The sequence below is a fragment of the Ovis canadensis genome, chromosome 12, assembly GCF_042477335.2.
Source record: "Ovis canadensis isolate MfBH-ARS-UI-01 breed Bighorn chromosome 12, ARS-UI_OviCan_v2, whole genome shotgun sequence".
Lineage (NCBI taxonomy): Eukaryota > Metazoa > Chordata > Mammalia > Artiodactyla > Bovidae > Ovis > Ovis canadensis.
Genome location: NC_091256.1, coordinates 72,115,041 through 72,133,756, shown reverse-complemented (window position 1 = coordinate 72,133,756; position 18,716 = coordinate 72,115,041). Strand labels below are relative to the sequence as shown.

Sequence of the window (18,716 nt, the reverse complement as noted above, 5' to 3'; positions counted from 1 at the left end):
GCTTGCACTAGCCAAATCCCAATGCCAGGACACCCAACCGTTCTTTCTCTCCTGCTGGCACACACTTCCTGGGAGTGATATGATCGGGGCCACAGTGGGATCACCAGGAGGGCCTCCCAGTTCAAATGTGAGGGCAATGCTACCACCAAGTGCCTCCCTCCCGGGAACCCTACACAGAACACGGGGCGCTAGGTTCCCCTGGCCGTGCTGGGACCTCTGACTCAAGCGGGTAATATTACTGGGCATGTCAAGTCCATTCAGGATGACTCCCCTCCCCAGGATGGACTGTCGGGCTCAAGCAACAAGGAGTGGTGGGTCCCGCAGAAGTAGCCGATGAGAGTGTCTTCAGCTTTGGGTGTTTCCTGGAGTGGGAGCGAGGTGGGAACTTGAACTAAGACGACTCTGTGGTGCTTGCATGACACTCTGAGAAGAATCAGCACAGTGGGCGGGAGAGGAGGCCAACTCAAACAATGCTGGGCTTCTCGTCCCAGAACAAGGCTCCTCTTGTCCCACAATGCCATCTTAATGGCTTGGCCGGTACACAGTGACTTGGACTTTCCTTCAGATCAACAAGAATCACAACCCACATTAGCCAAGGTGGTGATGCACACCTGAATGGCTCTCTCATTCCACTGGGAGAAGGGGGTGGTGTTACTATTAACACGACTGCCAGCGCCTTTTGCTGTGGGCATATTGACAAGGTGGGGAGGCAGAAGCGCCCGGCTTGGGCCGAATGGTTACCATCTGCACACCCCCAGTCCCCCTGGTCTCCACTTTTGAGTCCAGGCACTGGTGGTTCCTAGTTGAGGACCATCCTCCAGGGAGGCCTGCTTGATCATCCTCCTGGGTCTGTTCTTCTAGTGACTCTGGTGATGCGCCATCTCAGGGTGACAGGGAGGCTCTGCAAGTACGCTGCATCTGAGCGGAGGTTCAGGGGGCCCATCACCCAGCTCCGCCTACACATTTGGGGCCAACAATGGTCCTACCAGATTCGGTGCACCTTCATCTGCTCTGTCAGCATCTGGGCAGCAGGGGTAGGGTGAACTGTCAGGAAAGGCAGTCATGTACCACTTCTCGCCTTCTGTATGGTCACGTAAGAATGGGCCTGGAACACATCCTTACCAAGTTAAGAGTCCTCACAGTCTGTACCGGGCTCATCACCCTTCCCTGCTTTAGACTCAGCCTGTACTCTGGCTTCTGCTTCCGTGCCAGCGTCAGTGGCCCTGTGTTCAGGCAAGCCCCTAGCTTGCTGTATCTCAGACCCCACAGGAGGTGACAGAGTCCTTCCATACAACACCAAGAGGGGTGTGCCAACCTCTCAGGCTTCGGATGGACCCGCTGGCCACGGGGGACAAAGCACTGCAAGGGACTGGATCCTGGGCACTTTCTCGCCTCTCTTTCTGCAAGGCAAAGCGGTACCACTCGAGCTTGCAGTGCCGTTGTCTGTTCTCAGTGACCTTACGCACTGGCCTTTTCCGTGGGTAGCACTAGCTTGCCTTTTAGCTTTGGCCCTACAGGTGGCCACACAGCTTCGGCCAGCCAGTGAAACAATAATGCCATGCTTCACACCTTTCTCTGTGGCAGCCGCGGCCTCCAGTTTCTGAGCTTTTCTGGGATTTCATGGAGCACTGGCTTGCTTCTCCAGCACTCACCTCTACAGGCACTCATCACTGGAGGTCCCACCAGTGCTGGTCTCACCTTCTACTTAGCTCTGCTGTTAATTGCCTTCCTCCTATCTACTATTTTTGCATGTTTTCATTCAAGAAAACAGATATTTGGTCTTTATTCCAAGGTTCAAGCTGTCATTACTACTGTGACTTACTAACAAACACAGTATCTGGCAAAAAGCGGGCACTCGAAAGCAATTTCTTAGAACTTGCTGCAATATGGGATCTTTTTCTGAGAACTTCTTGAATGCTCATGGTTGTGTAGCAGGTAAAAGGTGTAGCAGGGACAGACATCAGGAGGCTACCAGAGGAATTCAGGTGAGATGATGGTGATGACTTCTAACTTGTTGCACCAGAGATCATTCATAATCCTGAACACCATCCATTTCCACCTTTGCAGTACTTTTATTCTTCTGTATGTCTAGCCCCATTCTTCTCCAAGTTTGTATATCTAGAAATAAATTATAGCCACATCACATCATCAGATAGTTGTTCTTCTTTGTTCACTTAATTGTGACTTTCCACGTGTTATATAAGGGTGATCAGAATTCAAGTCACTTAGGAGAAAAGACATTTGCTATGAATGACAAGGAAGAAAACAGAACACAGTGTTGTACCTTATCAGGGAACTCTCCTCTGACTCACTCCCTTGCTCTGTTGGGTCCTTGTATTACATACTCTCAAAACAGCACATGCTTCCTTTGCAGGACTTACCACATTTGTCATGCCCTGTTTTTGAAATTATTTTTTGATGTCTTTCATCCCCCAAGGTCAAGGATCATGCCTGTCATCTTCATTATCTCCCCTGCACTGGGTACAGTGCTCGGACACGAAGGTGTGCGCAGTGACTGCTGAAGCTGCTCAGACGGTGTGGAAGTGGCATTTGTGTCAAGAGCGCCTCCGTGCAGCCTGCCCTACTCTTTTGCTCAGGCATCAGCACTCTGCTGTCCAGTGAGAGATCAGAAGTGAATTTTACGCAGACTAGCTTTCGAAACTTGGCTCAAAAGGCAAAAAAGGAAATGAACGCCTGACATGAAATTAATTTACAAATCAGTTTATTTACAGATTTTCCTCTTTTCTTAAAGTACATTTCAGTTAACAAATCTATTTACACAGGTGTACATGGGAATTCATCCCAGTTATTTTACAGATCATACTTACAAACCACACCCTAAGTCTTCTGTGCGAAGTTGCACTGGATGTGACTATTGGCTGAAAATGGCCTGATGACCAGGCTATTTACAAATACACAGTAAACGGGTTTGTTTTTTCATGTCTGCACAATACAGTACACACAGGGAGGCTGGGCCTCCCAGGGAACGCTTTGCAATGTGTTTACCGAGAAGGCTTTGCAAAGTTTGGAAGGAAAAGCTATTAAACATAGGTTAATTAAAATGACAGTACCTCTTTTACATCAGTTTACATTTTTTCTTCACATTTTTATAATACAAAGATATCTTATTGAATTGTTGCACAACCAGTTTAAGATGATTTGTAAACATGTAAATTTCTACAATTTGCATTAAACATCATTGTAGTTTCTATCATTTGCTCTTTGAATTAATGTTTTATTCACTAGTATTCTTAAGGTAGTAAAAGAAGATGTAAGTTTGAACTTCTTGCAGAAAAGTTATGAGTCTCTAACGCTGTGCGAGTACACACTTTATTCAAGTATTGCAAAAAGCTAAGGCCACTTTTTTTCAAGACAAGAAAGTGAACAAAATTGTTTTTATCAATAGGCCACAACACTCTTATGAGCAATGAAATCTCTTTTGAAAGATAATTTCTCAGAGACCTGTAGTCACAGAAGGAATTTTCCTTTCTTTTATGTTAAAGAAAAACAAATTACCTTCCTTATTAACTACTTTTGAGCTCTTCCCATTTTTCCCTAGAGTAAAAATTCCTGTTTAGACCTGAAGAGGGAATCTATACCCTGTACTTATTTAACCCAGAGTGAAGTACCCTGGATAGCACAAATTATTTTGGACTCAGAAATAAATCTGAAGCCTATAGGTTGGTTTACTGCTAAATTCTGATAGTGCTATTATTCTAAAAGATATTACTGCTGATGCAAAGACCTTTTTCTTAGAGGAATTATGAAGAGTGAAAGAGGATGGGAGTGTGGGGAGAAGGAACAGAGATTACAAAGAGGGAATATTTAGATTCTTGGTTAAGAGGCAGAGCTTGATTAAAAAGATCCCAATATGGAACAAGTGGCTGGGTATCCATGTTTGTTATTCCTAATGCTAACAATGAACCCCTTTTCAATTGTATTCAAATAGTTACAACAGTAAGAAATCTGCTGATTATAGTTTCCCTTGTTTTCTGCTACCAAACTATGGATAATCATTTCTAGCAAAGAGTAAGACTGATTCATTCCTGCCTCTCATCGGAAACCCAAGATTCTCAAGACAGTAACAAGAGCTGGAGTATGTTGGGACTGCTACTACCACATTCTTGGCAGCATTCTTACCAGGGAACTTTAAGTCCAGGATGCTGATTCCATGGACTTATATAATTTTTTTTCCTTTTTCTGGAATCACAAAGTCATACAGACTAAAGATAAAACTTTATTAAAAATTGATTTAGGTCGAAATAATGAGGATGTAAAAAAACAACCTATATTCCTATTATATTATTTTCATATTCGCTTATAAAAAATTTACAGCAGCTGTAAAGTTTCAGTATCATAAGGACTATGTAATCCTACAAACAGCCAAAGAATGTAGACAAGATGTTTTTCCGTCTTTCAAACAACACAATTGAAAAGAAAAGGCTTTGCTTTTCCTTGGCTACATGAAAATAATATCTCCACACTACTGGTTAATAACCCCAAGAAACCCTAGCTTCTCTTAATCAATTTGCTCATTATGGCTACAAGACTAGAGTTCAACATCAAAAGCCTAGAAGAAATGCTGGCAACATCAATCTGAGCATTTCCCGAGACCCTATCACAACATTTCAGTGCTTTCCTTATTTGTCAAGAGCTATCATACCAGTCCTTGTGCAAAATGCAAATATTCCAATGATTACTTCAGTAAGTTTCTCATAATAACAAGATGAAACCAAAGAGAATGGAAGTGTGCATAGTGAAACATTTGAGACGCAAAGGCAAGTCTGGAGGAAAGATGCAGAAATGAACGAATGTGCACACCAGAAGATTATACCATCTTTGGGGTTTTCCTAACATATTTTGAAGGTATAACATTCCAGGATATTTTAACTATGAATCCAGTGGATGTCTTCTATCATGCTTCTAATCAGGACCTTCAATATTAAGGCATTGACATTCACGCCTAAGATTATCCACATTCTTCTAGATTGCTTGAAGAAGGATAGGACTGATTAAGAGAAACCAGTCAAGAAGGCAGGGTGCTGAGGCCCCAGGAGAGCATCACACATGCTCTAAGGTAGCAGCTGGAGTCTATATATATATTTTTTCAGATACAGGTAATAGTTGTGAGAAGCAATGCTGCAAGAGAGGCAGAATTTGAATTTTACAGTGTCTTCAAATCATCTTATCCCATTCCTGCTACTTTCAGGTGATCTTAGAAAAGTTCACTTCTTTTCATGTAATTTAACTGCCTTCTTGGACAGGTGTATGGGTTTGTTAAAACCATAGGCTTCCTGTGCAAAGACTACGAACCATAGAAGCTTCAAGACGGAAGTTTAACTATTACAAGAAGAATCTTTCACTTCTGAATAGGGACATACATTTTCAACTTAATAATTTATCTTAAAATAAATTAAAAAAATGTTCTATAGCGCAAAACAAGCACACAAACAATAGACAGTTATCTTTTTGTCTTTGGTGCACACACTCATTTCCTAAATCATTCAAGTAACAGCGTCTCTGACTTCTTGGGGAGAAATGGGAGCTGAAAGTTTGAAGGCCAAAAATGAATTATTTCCACTTCTGCCATGCCTGGATGCCTGAGATGGTCCTGAGGATCTGTGATTCTGGGAGCAGCTGGTAGAGGTTCAGAAGAAATAAGAAAAGTGCAGGGGTCGACAAGGGGGAGAAGAACCAGCCCTGCACCAGTCCTGTAAGCCCAGTCTTCAGTGAGGGCACATCTCTGTTTTCATGCCCACAGAGAAAAACTAAGCATAATGCAAAAGTTTAAAATTCTTTAGATGGTGCTCAGAAAGCAAGGCTACCATTGATTCCTGTCAACTTGACAGTCCACTTGGTGCTGCTCAATTGCAATAATGGAAGAAAATCATCTTCAAAAGGAAATGAAATGCACTCCACAATGGGAAATAGGCACACATTATCCAACTTGCCTATCTGAAAGCAGTTCAGGGTTTAATACTGTTTATAGAGACTGTAATGTCCATTTTCTGACTTTCATGGTATAAACCAGGATTACATTTCAAAAACGGTATGATGCACATCTATATACCTCTCTTGCCTGACTTCAGACTCAAGGAAGTGATACCCTAGTCTAAGCTAAGAGGTAAGGCTGGTGTTTTCAGCCCTCATCTGAGACCAGTAGGAATACTAACAAGAGGTGTAGGATTATACTGTGTGTCAACATCACGAGTGCAACCCTGCCCACCAAAACCACCAATTAATCCAGTGGACAGTCTCTAAAGGCAAAGGCTGTAATACCAGATAGATCACACTGTCCCATGAACTCCAAACCAGTAGTCTTTAAGAACAGGTACAAGGTCCAGAAGCACTCCTGCTATGATGGAGACGGGGTGTGTATCACGAGGCAGAAAGGCCCAGGACTCATATTAGCACTCAGTGTTTTATTTGCAAGATGTCACACAAGTAGCATTCTCCCCTGTTTTTCACTGATTTGATTCAGAACATCAATAGTATCTCTGATCAAGGTCTCAAAGATCCCATCAGCTAGCTGCATCTTCACGCACAACTCGTCTTCATCATAGTTCACCCACTGGGCCTCTTCCTCGTGAAGCTCCTGTACCTAGAATTTAGAAAACAGAAAGGTTAGAACATCACTGTCACACAAAAGCTAGGAGATTAATGATATTTGCTGACTTTGTAAACCCATGCATGGGAATATAGCCCAAGGAAATAAGTCAGAGAAAAATGGTAATTTATATGATGTTATCAATAGCCCTTTTAAGCTGCAAAAAGTTTGAAAAAACTCAATTGTTGAATAAAAATTTCAAATCTGTCAATCTTGACAATATTCCAGTATTTTATAGATATTAAGGATTGCAAGTATGTTGTCTCTGTCAACACAGGAGAATACATAGAGGAATTTTAGGGGGAGAGAAGCAAGCAAATTTTTAGATATATGGATTTACAATTATAAAATGCATATATCAAAAGATAATATTGGACATGATTCTGGAGTATATAAATAAGTTAGCAAAATTTCATATTTATGGAGTTTTTTTCCCTTGGTCATGCCACATGGCTTTGTGGGATTTCAGTTCCCCAGAGGTGACAATGGCCAGTACTAAGCACTGGACCCCCAAGGAATTTCTCCCCCTCCTCCTTTTGGTATTAGAATATTCTTGAGATGTGCTATTGCTCAAGTTTATTTTAAAAGTTACTGTTATATTTTATAAAAAATGCTCTCTTTGCATTTTAGGATTTGGGGATTCCCAGCTTCCCTAGTGGCTCAGAGGTTAAAGTGTCTGCCTCCAATGTGGGAGACCTGGGTTCGATCCCTGGGTCAGGAAGATCCCCTGGAGAAGGAAATGGTAACCCACTCCAGTACTCTTGCCTGGAGAATCCCACAGACAGACAGGCCGGTAGGCTACAGTCCATGGGTCGCAAAGAGTCGGACACGACTGAGCGATTTCACTTTCAAGGTAAACTAAAAGGAATCAAATCAGAACAAACTGTCCAAGATGCTTTGCCTGTTGACAATAAATGTTTAAAAACTACTTATAAAAGAAACAGGTTAGACTTAATATATGTAATGATATTGTGAGTGGGATGGAGGCCAGGTGGAGGAAGTAGACTGTCAACCCTGAGCCAGTCATGAATTCAGCAAAGTTAACTGCAGTGTAGAGGGTCTCAAACCAAAGTCTTCCTCATTCTATTGTTCTCCTCTATTTCTTTGCATTGATCACTTAGAAAGGCTTTCTTATCTCTACAGTATAACGCTGACCAAATTGTTAACCATTGTCTTCTCCTGCTCTTTTGAATTACAATACCCAAATATCACTTATGAACAAAATTTGAATATGAAAAAAAAGAAAAAGAAAAAAAAAACAAAACCAAACCCTGTATAGGAAAACTAGCTGGCAAGACTATCAATTCCAGCAAAATCGTAGCATAAGATAATGCAAAAAAGTTCTTGCATAATAAAAAATGTTTGTAATCCATAAGAAATCATAAGAAAGGAAGGAGACTGTAAATATTAGAATAAATAGGGATTTAAAAGAGTGGCAAGTGTTGCAACTACTTAGGGGAGGAATTAAGAGACAAGAAAGAAAAAGAATAAAGTCAACAATATGTCTAAAAAAGTACCTGAGGGAACTGGAAGAACTGGGGAAAGGCAATATTCTAAGAGACAATAGCTGAGAATTTTCCAGAATTGAATAAAGATAATGAATCTACAGATTCAATAAGCACAGGGAATCCAAAGTAGGAAGAATAAAAATAAATCCATGACTAGACATAATCCAGAGAAACTGCCGAACAAATATATAAACACATGCAATCTTAAATAGAAAACAAAAAGAAAAGACAAATTCTCCCATAAAGGACTGTCAGCATATTCCTTAAGATCAACAACAGAGGTCAGATTATAATGAAATAATATCTGCAAACTGCTGAAGTAAAAAGAGCTACGAGCCTAGAATTCAATACTTAGGTAAACTATAATTCAAGAGTAAGAGCTGAAATAAAAAGATGTATAGACAAAGACTGCAAAGGTGAAAACTGAACTCAGAATAAAAGAGATGCAGAAACAATGGCTCCTCTATTAATTTCTGTTCTTTTCTGTACTTCCAATATATTTATTAAACATATGAAAGATTCAGAATAGTCATTAAACCAGTAAAAAAATTAACCTCATTAATAATAAAATTGTTAAAAGAAAAATGAACTCTTTTTTTTTTTTACAAAGATCAAAACAGTAGCCAGTATTGGCGAAGGTAAAAAGACGCACCACTCCTGTATCGTGCTGGTGAGTACGCACAACTGGTACAACCTTTCTGGAAAACAACCTGACAAAAGCTTTAACATTCTGCATATACTTTTAATCAGCAACTCTATTTCTAAGAATTTACTGAGTAAATTATTGGAAATAGTTACAAAGATATACCATATTGCAAGATACTTATTACAACAGTATTATTTCAAAGAATAAAAAAAAGATTAACTGATTAAATAAATCATAATACATAATTCCACAATGGACTATTTTATTTCCACAGAAATGAAAATGGAAATTTATTTTAAAAATGATATAGGGATGATCTGGGAGAATGACATTCTAACATGTATACTATCATGTGAATTGAATCACCAGTCTATGTCTGACGCAGGATGCAGCATGCTTGGGGCTGGTGCATGGGGATGACCCAGAAAGATGTTATGGGGAGGGAGGAAGGAGGGGGGTTCATGTTTGGGAATGCATGTAAGAATTAAAGATTTTAAAATTTAAAAAATAAAAAACTAAAAAAAAAAAAAAAAAAGTAAATTCAAAAAAAAAAAAATAAAATAAAAATGATATACACTTAATAACAGGAAAACCCACATTTAATTAAGTAAAAACAATCAGAATATAAAAGAAACTATGATCCCAAACATTAAAAAAAATTCTTTGTATAAAAAGAAACTCTAAGGCTATTATGTCAAAATAATTAAGAGTTTCTACATGGTAAGATTATCATGACTGTTTTCTTTTAAATAATCATTACTTTACATTTTGAAAATGAACATGATTATTTATAATAAATATAATTTTAAAAACTTATTTGAAATTTCTGTTTTTGACACCCTTTTCTTTTGAACTGATGGCAAAATTTCTGTTTTACATGTTACGACAATTGTTTTAAATCTCAGTTCTTTTAAAATGCACAAAAATCAGAATCTCCGAATGCTAAGCTGGCTAAATATAATAGTGGGAATGGTGACCAGGACCAGTTTATTTAGTGTCTCTGTTGATAACAAACTCAAGTTGCTAACACTATCATTTCACTGAACATTATGAAAAATGGACTCATGAAAAAAGTTACATAGGCCCAGGCAGTTCAGCTCACTCTCCAGCCACACGGACTTTTTGGTTCCATACGCCTTCCCATTTCACGTCTTTGCACATGTAGTCTCCTCTCCCGGAACTGCTCTTCTCTCTACACAAAACTCAGGTTGTGCTTATTCATCTTTAAGATCTCAGCTCAACTGTCACTTCCTCAGGGAAGCCTTTCCCGACCATCCTCATTACATCAGTTTCCTGTCAATGCTTTTAGAATAGCTCCCTATTCTTCTATTTTTATAATTTATAATTACACATTTGTGTAAATTATATACAATAGCTAGATTCCACCATGGAGAAGGCAATGGCATCCCACTCCAGTACTCTTTCCTGGAAAATCCCATGGATGGAGGAGCCTGGAAGGCTGCAGTCCATGGGGTTGCTAAGAGTTGGACACAACTGAGCGACTTCCCTTTCACTTTTCACTTTCATGCATTGGAGAAGGAAATGGCAACCCACTCCAGGGTTCTTGCCCGGAGAATCCCAGGGATGGGGGAGCCTGGTGGGCTGCCACCTCTGGGGTCGCACAGAGTCGGACATGACTGAAGCGACTTAGCAGCAGCAGCAGCAGCTTCCACCAACAAACTAAAATCCACGAAGGCAGGGACTATGTCTGTCTTGCTTACTACTATAACACTGGTCCTTAATTAGCACAATTCTTGGCTAAACGCATGCAGAGATGATTTACAGGGAATATGACCAATTCAACTGATAGTAGGGTAAATGAATGTCTCTTGGTGTGCTTTTACCTTTAATTTCCAAAGAGGTGGAAGAAGTAACATCGTGGTAATTACTAACTCAAATCTAAACCACTGCAGAAATATGAGAGCAAGTTCACCTTGAGAAGCAAACATCTATGAATTGGTTAAAGTCCTGCTCTTATTTGTTAGGCAAGTCACTTAATATCTTTGAATCTCATTTGTAAAACAGAGTAACATTAGTCTATCCTACCTCATATAATTGTTGTGAGGATCAAGTATAAGATATGAGAAAGAATATTTAACAAATGTTTACCTAGTAAAGTTATTACTGAGTAAATGCACTAGAGGTACATATTTGGAAAAAACTGATAAACTTAGGCCTATTCATGATATGAATATAAATATAGAATAAATATAAAGTCCAGAGCGAAAATGCTTGGAGATAAACCTGAATCAACTAATACCTGAGTTTCCTAAGGTTTGCTACTACTTAACATTCTTTTAGGGAAGAAAGAATGAAAGCCTTTTTTCTCCTCCCTTTTTTTTTTGTTGCTGTTTGATAAGCACTTTTCTAATGCCAGAAAATATACTGCAAAATGGAATAAACCCTGTCCAGCTAAATTTCTGGATAGTGATAGTGATGATAAAATGATAACAGCTAATGTTTATTGAGTTAGATGCAAGGTACTGTTCTATATATATACATAAATACTCATTTAATTCTCTTAATAATTGTAACAGGTAGGTACTATTATTCTCATCTTCATTTTGCAGATAGAAAAATGAGGCACAAAGAGATTAGATAATTTGTCCAAGATTACACAAGTAAAGTGCCAAAACAGGGATTTAAATTCAGGTGGTCTGGCCCTCGTCTATACTAGTCTCTTTAAATTCAGAACCTTAAGTTTGTTTCCAAACATTTTATTTCTCAAGTTCTCCACACCTACAAGATACTATTAAATATTCATCTACTGAATTTAAAAGAAAGCAATTTTCAAAACTGATGGGCAGAGAGACATGCAGCAAATGAAGGCTAAGACTTTACTATTATAGACTTGGGCTTTCCAGATGGCTCAGTGGTAAAGAATCCTCCTGCCAATGCAGGAGACGTGGGTTCAATTCCTGGGTCAGAAAGATCCCTTGGAGGAGGAAATGGCAACCCACTCCAGTATCCTTGCTTGGAAAATCCCATGGACAGAGGAGCTTGGCCGGCTACAGTTCACAGAGTCGCAAAGAGTTGGACAGAGCTGAGCACATGAACACATCATAGACTTAAGATCAATCATATTTCCTTTCTTTTTAGACTCTAACTACATTCTGTTTTGGAAAAGATGGTCAAATAAAACCAGTTCAGTTACAGACACTGACCAGGATATGATCCACTCGGTCTCTTTTCTTTCTTCCAAATTTCATCATTTTCTGCCAATCTGTTTTGTGGTTTGGCTCCTTTTTAAGACTGAATAGCTTGAGTACTTCAGTTGCTATGAAGTTCTGTGAAAATAAGAGGAATGTATGAAACACAAATTTTTTGAGATTTAATACTTATAAAGCAGTAAACATTTTTGCTAAGAATACAATGTTTATTAAAAAAAAGATCACATTAATGCAAACTTCTTTCACTTACGGTTCCACTTAGCAATTTGAAAAAAAAGCATTCCCAAACGCTCAGACTTTTATTCACTTAAAGAATTTTTGTTTCTATACAACATACAGAAAAAGAAGTAAAATCCGCTGATGAATTTGCAAAAACAAAAATCACTTTAGAGTCCCTGCTACCCAAGAACCACCGTTAATTTACTTCAAGCTGGCAAAACTACAAAAGAAAGTTTAAAGTAAATTTCTGAATAGGGCTTTGGTTGGGATAGTTTATTTTGAAGCACCAAGATTCAAGTATGTTAAATTAAAAAAATACTAATCAACACTTCAGTTTGAGAGGCATGGTAATTTTACTAACAGTATTTGAACTAGTACCCTTTAAAAAAGCTTTACAAAATGCTTTAATAATATTTTTGTTGCCTTTTTTTTTTTAATTCCTGCCTTACAGAAGGTATTCTTCAATGACCTGAGGATACAGACATACAAGATATGCATTTGTGATGCTGCTATTGCTGTTCAGTTGCTAAGTTGTGTCTGACTCCTTGTCATCTCATGGACTGTAGCCCGCCAGGCTCCTCTGTCCATGGGATTTCCCAGGCAAGGATACTGAAGTGGGTTGCCATTTCCTTCTCCAGGGGATCTTCCTGACCCAGGGATTGAACCTGGGTTCTTCTGTATTACAGGCAAATTCTTTACCACTGAGCCAGCTGGGAAGCCTCGCTATAGCAATATTAAAATTGGTAGGAAGCATCACTGTGTGTTATAATGATGTACATGGTCTGATGAATGCTGGTACACATTATGTATCTTATTTTAACATGTTTGTTCTTTGTTAGCAATAAAATAATATTACTTTCTATGGTTGTTCTATTAAAAAAAACAATGTCTCTCTCACACTCACATTCACACACACACACACACACACACACACACACACACACACACACATTCAAGGATATATCAACTGCTGGGGGCTGAAAGGAATGGAGTGAACTGGGGCTTTGAAAAAACCCAAGGTGGTTCTGATAATTCATTTCTCAAAGTTGAATACTATTTTAAAAGTTTTTGTTTTTTTAATCCATCAAGTCAATCTTTTTCTCCTGCTTTAAGTTAAGCAAAGGTCAGCAAACGTTTTCTTTAAAAGACCAAATTGTAACTATTTCAGGCTTTCTGGGCCATATGGTCCCTATTGCAGCTACTCAACTTTGTTGCTGGTAGTAGGAAAGCAGGGGTGGACAAGATGTAAATGACTAGGTGTGGTTATGGCAACTTTATTTTTAAAAACATGTAGTGGCCTGGATTTGTCCTGTGGGCCATAGTTTGCCTACCTCTGATGTAAGCATATATCTCACAGATATCTGTTGGTATTCTGTCAGTATGAGTATTTTTAAAAGCTTTCTATAGTTAACAATACTGTATTATATACTTCAAAGTTGCTAACAGAGATCTATCTGAAAAGTTCTCATCACAAGCAAAACAAATTTGTAACTATGTGTGGTAATGGATGTTAACCAGACATATTATGGTGCTCTTTTTACAGTATATACAAAGATAAAATCATTACATTAAATACCTGAAACTAATATAATGTTATGTGTCAATTATACCTCAGGGAAAAAAAGACCAAATTGTTTAGACAGTGCCTCCTTTCATGTTATATACCAGATTAATGTGTATTCTCCTTTAATGTATTTTGATTGTCCAGATATACAACTGAATAATGTAAGACAATACATAAGTAAAATAAGTAATTGGAGGCAGACTCTCTGGGGACATAACTCTAGACCCTTGCTACTCAAAATAATCACAGAGTCAGCAATAACAGCATCACTTCGGAGCTTGCAGAAATGCAGAATTTCTGGTCCTACTCCAGATCTACTCAGTAAGAAATCTGCATTTTTACCAAAATTCCCAGGTGACTCAGATGCACATTAAGGTTTGAGAGGCACTGCAATGGGAATATAACCTTTGCTATATAGCTCAAGAAAAGGTGAACAGGCAGAGAGATTTTCACGCATCTGATTTTAAAGTTCGTTTGTTGAGTCCCTGTAGCTTCAGGGCACTTAATCTTTTCAGGGGCTTCTTAGACAACAAGCAATATTTTTTATATATCACACTATCCTACATATTTCAAAACCACATAACCAATCTGAAACCTCCAAAATCAAAGATGGAAAGGTTATATCATTTATATTGTCTAGGGTTGGCATATTTGATATATGTCTTCAGATACTTTTAGAGTATTATACCTATCTCTCAATCATTAAGAACTCACCTAAAGCTCATACGAATTCCAATAATTTATCTCCCTATTTGCTAATTTCTTAAAAATATTATAAAATATATGTATATGAAATTACTGTTAAGTTTTATTTTGCAAAAAGTTGAGGGTTCAGGATTCCCTGTTACCCTCATTGTTCTTTTGCTCACAGACTGAATGAACAAATATTTACTGAGTATCTACTATGGAACCGGTCTTGAGGGCAGAAGAGTGAATAATACAAAAGAGTACCTGCTTTAATGACATTTATAGACCTGTACAAAAAGAAGATCAAACAAAAAAAGGAGATACTTTGTAGTTTCCAATTTACCTTGATTTCATCAAGGTTATTTGGATTTTTCACTCGTCGGAAATAATTGGAGTTCACTCTACATGGCTTCATCCAGACAGGTTGATTCAAGTTGGGATCCTCAGCAAATATTTCCTCAAAAATCTCTTTTGTTAAGTCAAAAACCGCCTTGATAGAGAAAAAGAAACAAAATGAACTGGCTAAGATCCAAACATCAGACAACAGCGAGAAGTTTAAAAACTAGAATTATCCTTCCCTGTTACATACCTGCTTGTACACCCTTTTACTAGTACTTTCTATATCTAGACCCTTACTGGCACAGCCAAGCAGTTTTGCAGGAATACTGATGCTGTGCAGATCATGACCTAATTCTTTCCATTTCCAAAGCTCTTCCGCTGCATCGTGTACGAGAATTCCTACTTCCTCTGCAGTATGTGGGACTGCCAGTAAAGCTTCACACGGCTTTTCTGGAGCTCTTTTAGGTTCTGCCATTAAAGGTACAATTGTTTCTTCAGCTTTGTTTTTTTGGATCTTGTGAGAAGAGCTCAAACCAAAGTCTTCATCAAACCAGTCTTGATCATCTCCTAACACGCTCAGGAACTCCCGGCTGATTTCAAGTTCAGCAAGTCTCTTAGCAAGCTCTTCCTGCCCACTGGCACCAAATACTGGACTTTCCTACAGAAATGGAACCATTCAAACAGATCACCATTTAGTAAACTCAGGTTACTTAACAAGTTTGGGCTTTTTTTTTTTTTTTTTAAACAAACGACATATATTACTTGTATATTTGCTATTTCTCTATCAACAAGCAAAATAAAAACAATATAATGGCTACTGATGAACAATTTAAGAAAAAACTATTCTGTTTCCTGTAATTCTGTTTACATAAGCCTTATTATTCAGTTTTTACAAAATGTGTATTGATTCGTTTTTTCCTTATTCTATCACCATTACTCTGTTTCTGAAGAAATGTTTCACTTCTGGGATATGGAAATGAGATAAAATTTCTCACCTTTGGTGATCATCTGGTTCAAGTTACTCAAAATCATTACTGTTGTTCAACTGTCCATGGGCACCCTAACCAAGTTGATGGCCTGAGTATATGTCACAGTGGATGTATTTCAGTTGTACCGGAGTCAACATCACAACTGGCAGTTTCTGCAAGGCAGCTATGACTGAGTAGATATGTGAACAAAAAATTTCATAGGCAAGAAAGAACTGGGTTGAGAAACAATGGAAATCTCCATGGAATAAATTTGACCAGTGAATCTGGAAGGGAATCTATAATCTGCGGACAGTATACAAGGGTTTTCAACCCAGCATAAACCTGCCTGTGTTTGTGACAACTCTATAGTGACCACTCATGACATAATAGAGGCCAATTATACTTCAGACAGAGAAAGAGCCACATGGCCTTTAAAAACTAGTACAGTGATCTGTATTTAATAAACAACACATCACCAAAATACCTATTAGGAGTTACAGAATTAAAGTGTACCACAAAGGCAAGGTTAATTGACTTTTTTTTTTTTCCTAAACAACATACTTACAGGTCTAGGACACATATCTGGTGAGGAAATCTCCTCTTTCTCATCTTCCAATTCAGACCTTAAGAAGCAACCCGGAACGCTTGGTGACTGTTCCTCAAGATTTTGGGATGGGCCTTGGAGTGGTACTTTCTTTTGATCCTCAACAAGAAGCTCCTGATTGCTAAGCTGGATTTTTTCATTCCTAGCTTTTTTGATTTGTTGTAGTTGATTGACTGTGTCCTTCACAAAGACTTGGAGCAAACTGTCTGTCAGTAAGCTGACTGTTTCTAGCTGTTCCTTTGACTTTTTTTCCTCACTTACAGATGACCTCAGCTGGGCTTCCAATTGGTTCTTCTCTCTTGCTAACAGGTCCAGAAGTGGGGTAGGAAGCTTTTCTGAAACTTCGGGATATAAGTTCTCTTCCTTTTCAGTCAACTGTTGTTGCCTCTTTAATTCTTCAGAAAAGGTATTATCTAAAGTATCGTCTTCTACAACAGAAGAAACCTTTTCTGTGGCATCAGAAACAAGGTCTTTGTTTTTCTCTGAAGACATCAGTAAGTCCACTGAATTCTGCTGGTGAATATGGGCTTCGAGTACCCCAGAAATGTCCTGTATATTGTCGGTCTCTACTTTAAGGCTTCTATCAACTGAGGCTTCTGTGTCATGCATACTGGGTAGAGATTTCTCATAAAAATATTCAACTGTATCCTTTTCTCTGTCAGACTTGGGACCCTCTGTATCTTTTTGTTCTTGATTATAATATTGATATTGCTCATCGGAATAAGAGTCTTCGTCTTCATTTATGTCTACATAGTCATCAAAGTTTTCTGGAATGTGAGATATTTTTTGAGGAGGAGCAAAAATCCCATGCTTCTCTTTGCACACAAAGTATACAATGCCATCATATGTTCCATTGTTATTTCCTTCAGGTTTATCCAACTCCACTCCAGCCCAAAACCCTTTGGCAAAACTAGTCACACCTTTGAATCGAAGAGTTCCTGGCTGAACATTGCCAATCAATACCCTATCACCAATGTGGAAATCAAGTAATTCATCTGCAAGAGAAGCTGAAGCCAAGGAAGGGGATTCAGTAACTCCTCGTTCATGCTCTACATCACTGCGCTCCTTATTTTTCATAAGCTCAGTGGGGGACTTGAGTTCTAACAGCCTTTCAGAGTGGACACTGCTATGAATAGAAAGGCTTTTCTCACTGAGGCACTCGCTGATTTCATCATCACTACCAAAGCTAGTGGCTCTGCTTCTAGAGATGCTTGTTGCCTGTAACTTCTCTCTGCAAGACTGAGAGTCTTTCCTGAGTGACAACAAAGATGCCACCTCAAAGTTATCTTTGTACAATTCAGCTGAAATGTCTTTCTTGAAAGACGATACATCAAAATCTTCAGAGTACGACATCTCTTTAGATGCAAGTACATGCTGTGACCAAGATGATTCCCTGCTCTTTATATTCTTTTGTACATGAGTCTCTTTTTCTGATTGGATGTTTGGACTATGACTGATATCTTCATTTGACTGTCCCTCTTTTGTTTCTTTTTTATGAAGATTTTCAATGGCTAATCTAACTAAGTCTTTCTGAACATTTATAGAATCTAAAGGAAGATCTTTTCTTGAAAGAATTTCAGATGAATCTCCCTGTTCCAGGTCTAGCTTCAGGAAGACATCAGCCTTCCTAGACTGTTCAGAATAGGCATCTTCAATTGCACTCTCCTCCAATTTTGCATAGTCTACTTCTTGTATTTCTGATTTTTGACTAGACTCTTCTTCAGCCTTGGCACCTGATACATCCAGAATTCTATAAGATGCGTTCAATTCTTTAAGAAGAGATAATGAAGGGACATTTTCTAGAGAATCTCCAGATTCAGCTCTTGTCCTCCTTGATGATCTCAGAATCGGAGAAGTCTGAAAGTGCTCTTCTGTCCGACCATCCAATTCAGTCATTCTCTTTGCGTAGGCAGATGAAGATTTTTCTGATACTGATCTTTCAGAACCTGTCAATGCAGCATCTTAAAAGGGGAAGAAGAAAAAAAAAATCACATCAAAATTGTCTAATCACACCTTTCAATTTCTGAAACCAAAGTTTAAATAAAAACCAAATATTGATGAGAAAAAGCTCTGGTCAGTAAAAATGACCTGCTTTATAGGTTACCATATGTAGTAAATTTTTATTTTATGAATATACACTATACTAAAAATAAATAGAACATTTAAAAATAACTTAAAGAGCTGCACTCAATATGCCAGCAAATTTGGAAAACTCAGCAGTGGCCACAGGACTGGAAAAGGTCAGTTTTCATTCCAATTCCAAAGAAAGGCAATGCCAAAGAATGCTCAAACTACCACACAATTGCACTCATCTCACATGCTAGTAAAGTAATGCTCAAAATTCTCCAAGCCAGGCTTCAGCAATACATTAGACCGTGAACTTCCAGATGTTCAAGCTGGTTTT

The 18,716-nt window shown here is 38.5% G+C and overlaps 1 protein-coding gene across 9 annotated transcripts in view; it reads right to left on the bottom strand.

Annotated features, from left to right (window-relative positions):
- Positions 1 to 2,705: 2,705 nt before the first annotated feature.
- CEP350 (centrosomal protein 350) overlaps positions 2,706 to 18,716 on the bottom strand; it is a 156,372-nt gene continuing 140,361 nt past the window's right edge. For all 9 annotated transcript variants that reach the window (XM_069546189.1, XM_069546196.1, XM_069546193.1 and 6 more), the window contains 5 exons: positions 16,274 to 18,273; positions 14,991 to 15,398; positions 14,745 to 14,891; positions 11,926 to 12,048; positions 2,706 to 6,601 (listed from right to left, as the gene is read on the bottom strand). In XM_069546189.1, the coding sequence (XP_069402290.1) occupies positions 6,437 to 6,601; positions 11,926 to 12,048; positions 14,745 to 14,891; positions 14,991 to 15,398; positions 16,274 to 18,273 (2,843 nt within the window). In that variant the 3' untranslated portion in view covers positions 2,706 to 6,436. The remainder of the gene's footprint in view (positions 6,602 to 11,925; positions 12,049 to 14,744; positions 14,892 to 14,990; positions 15,399 to 16,273; positions 18,274 to 18,716) is intronic.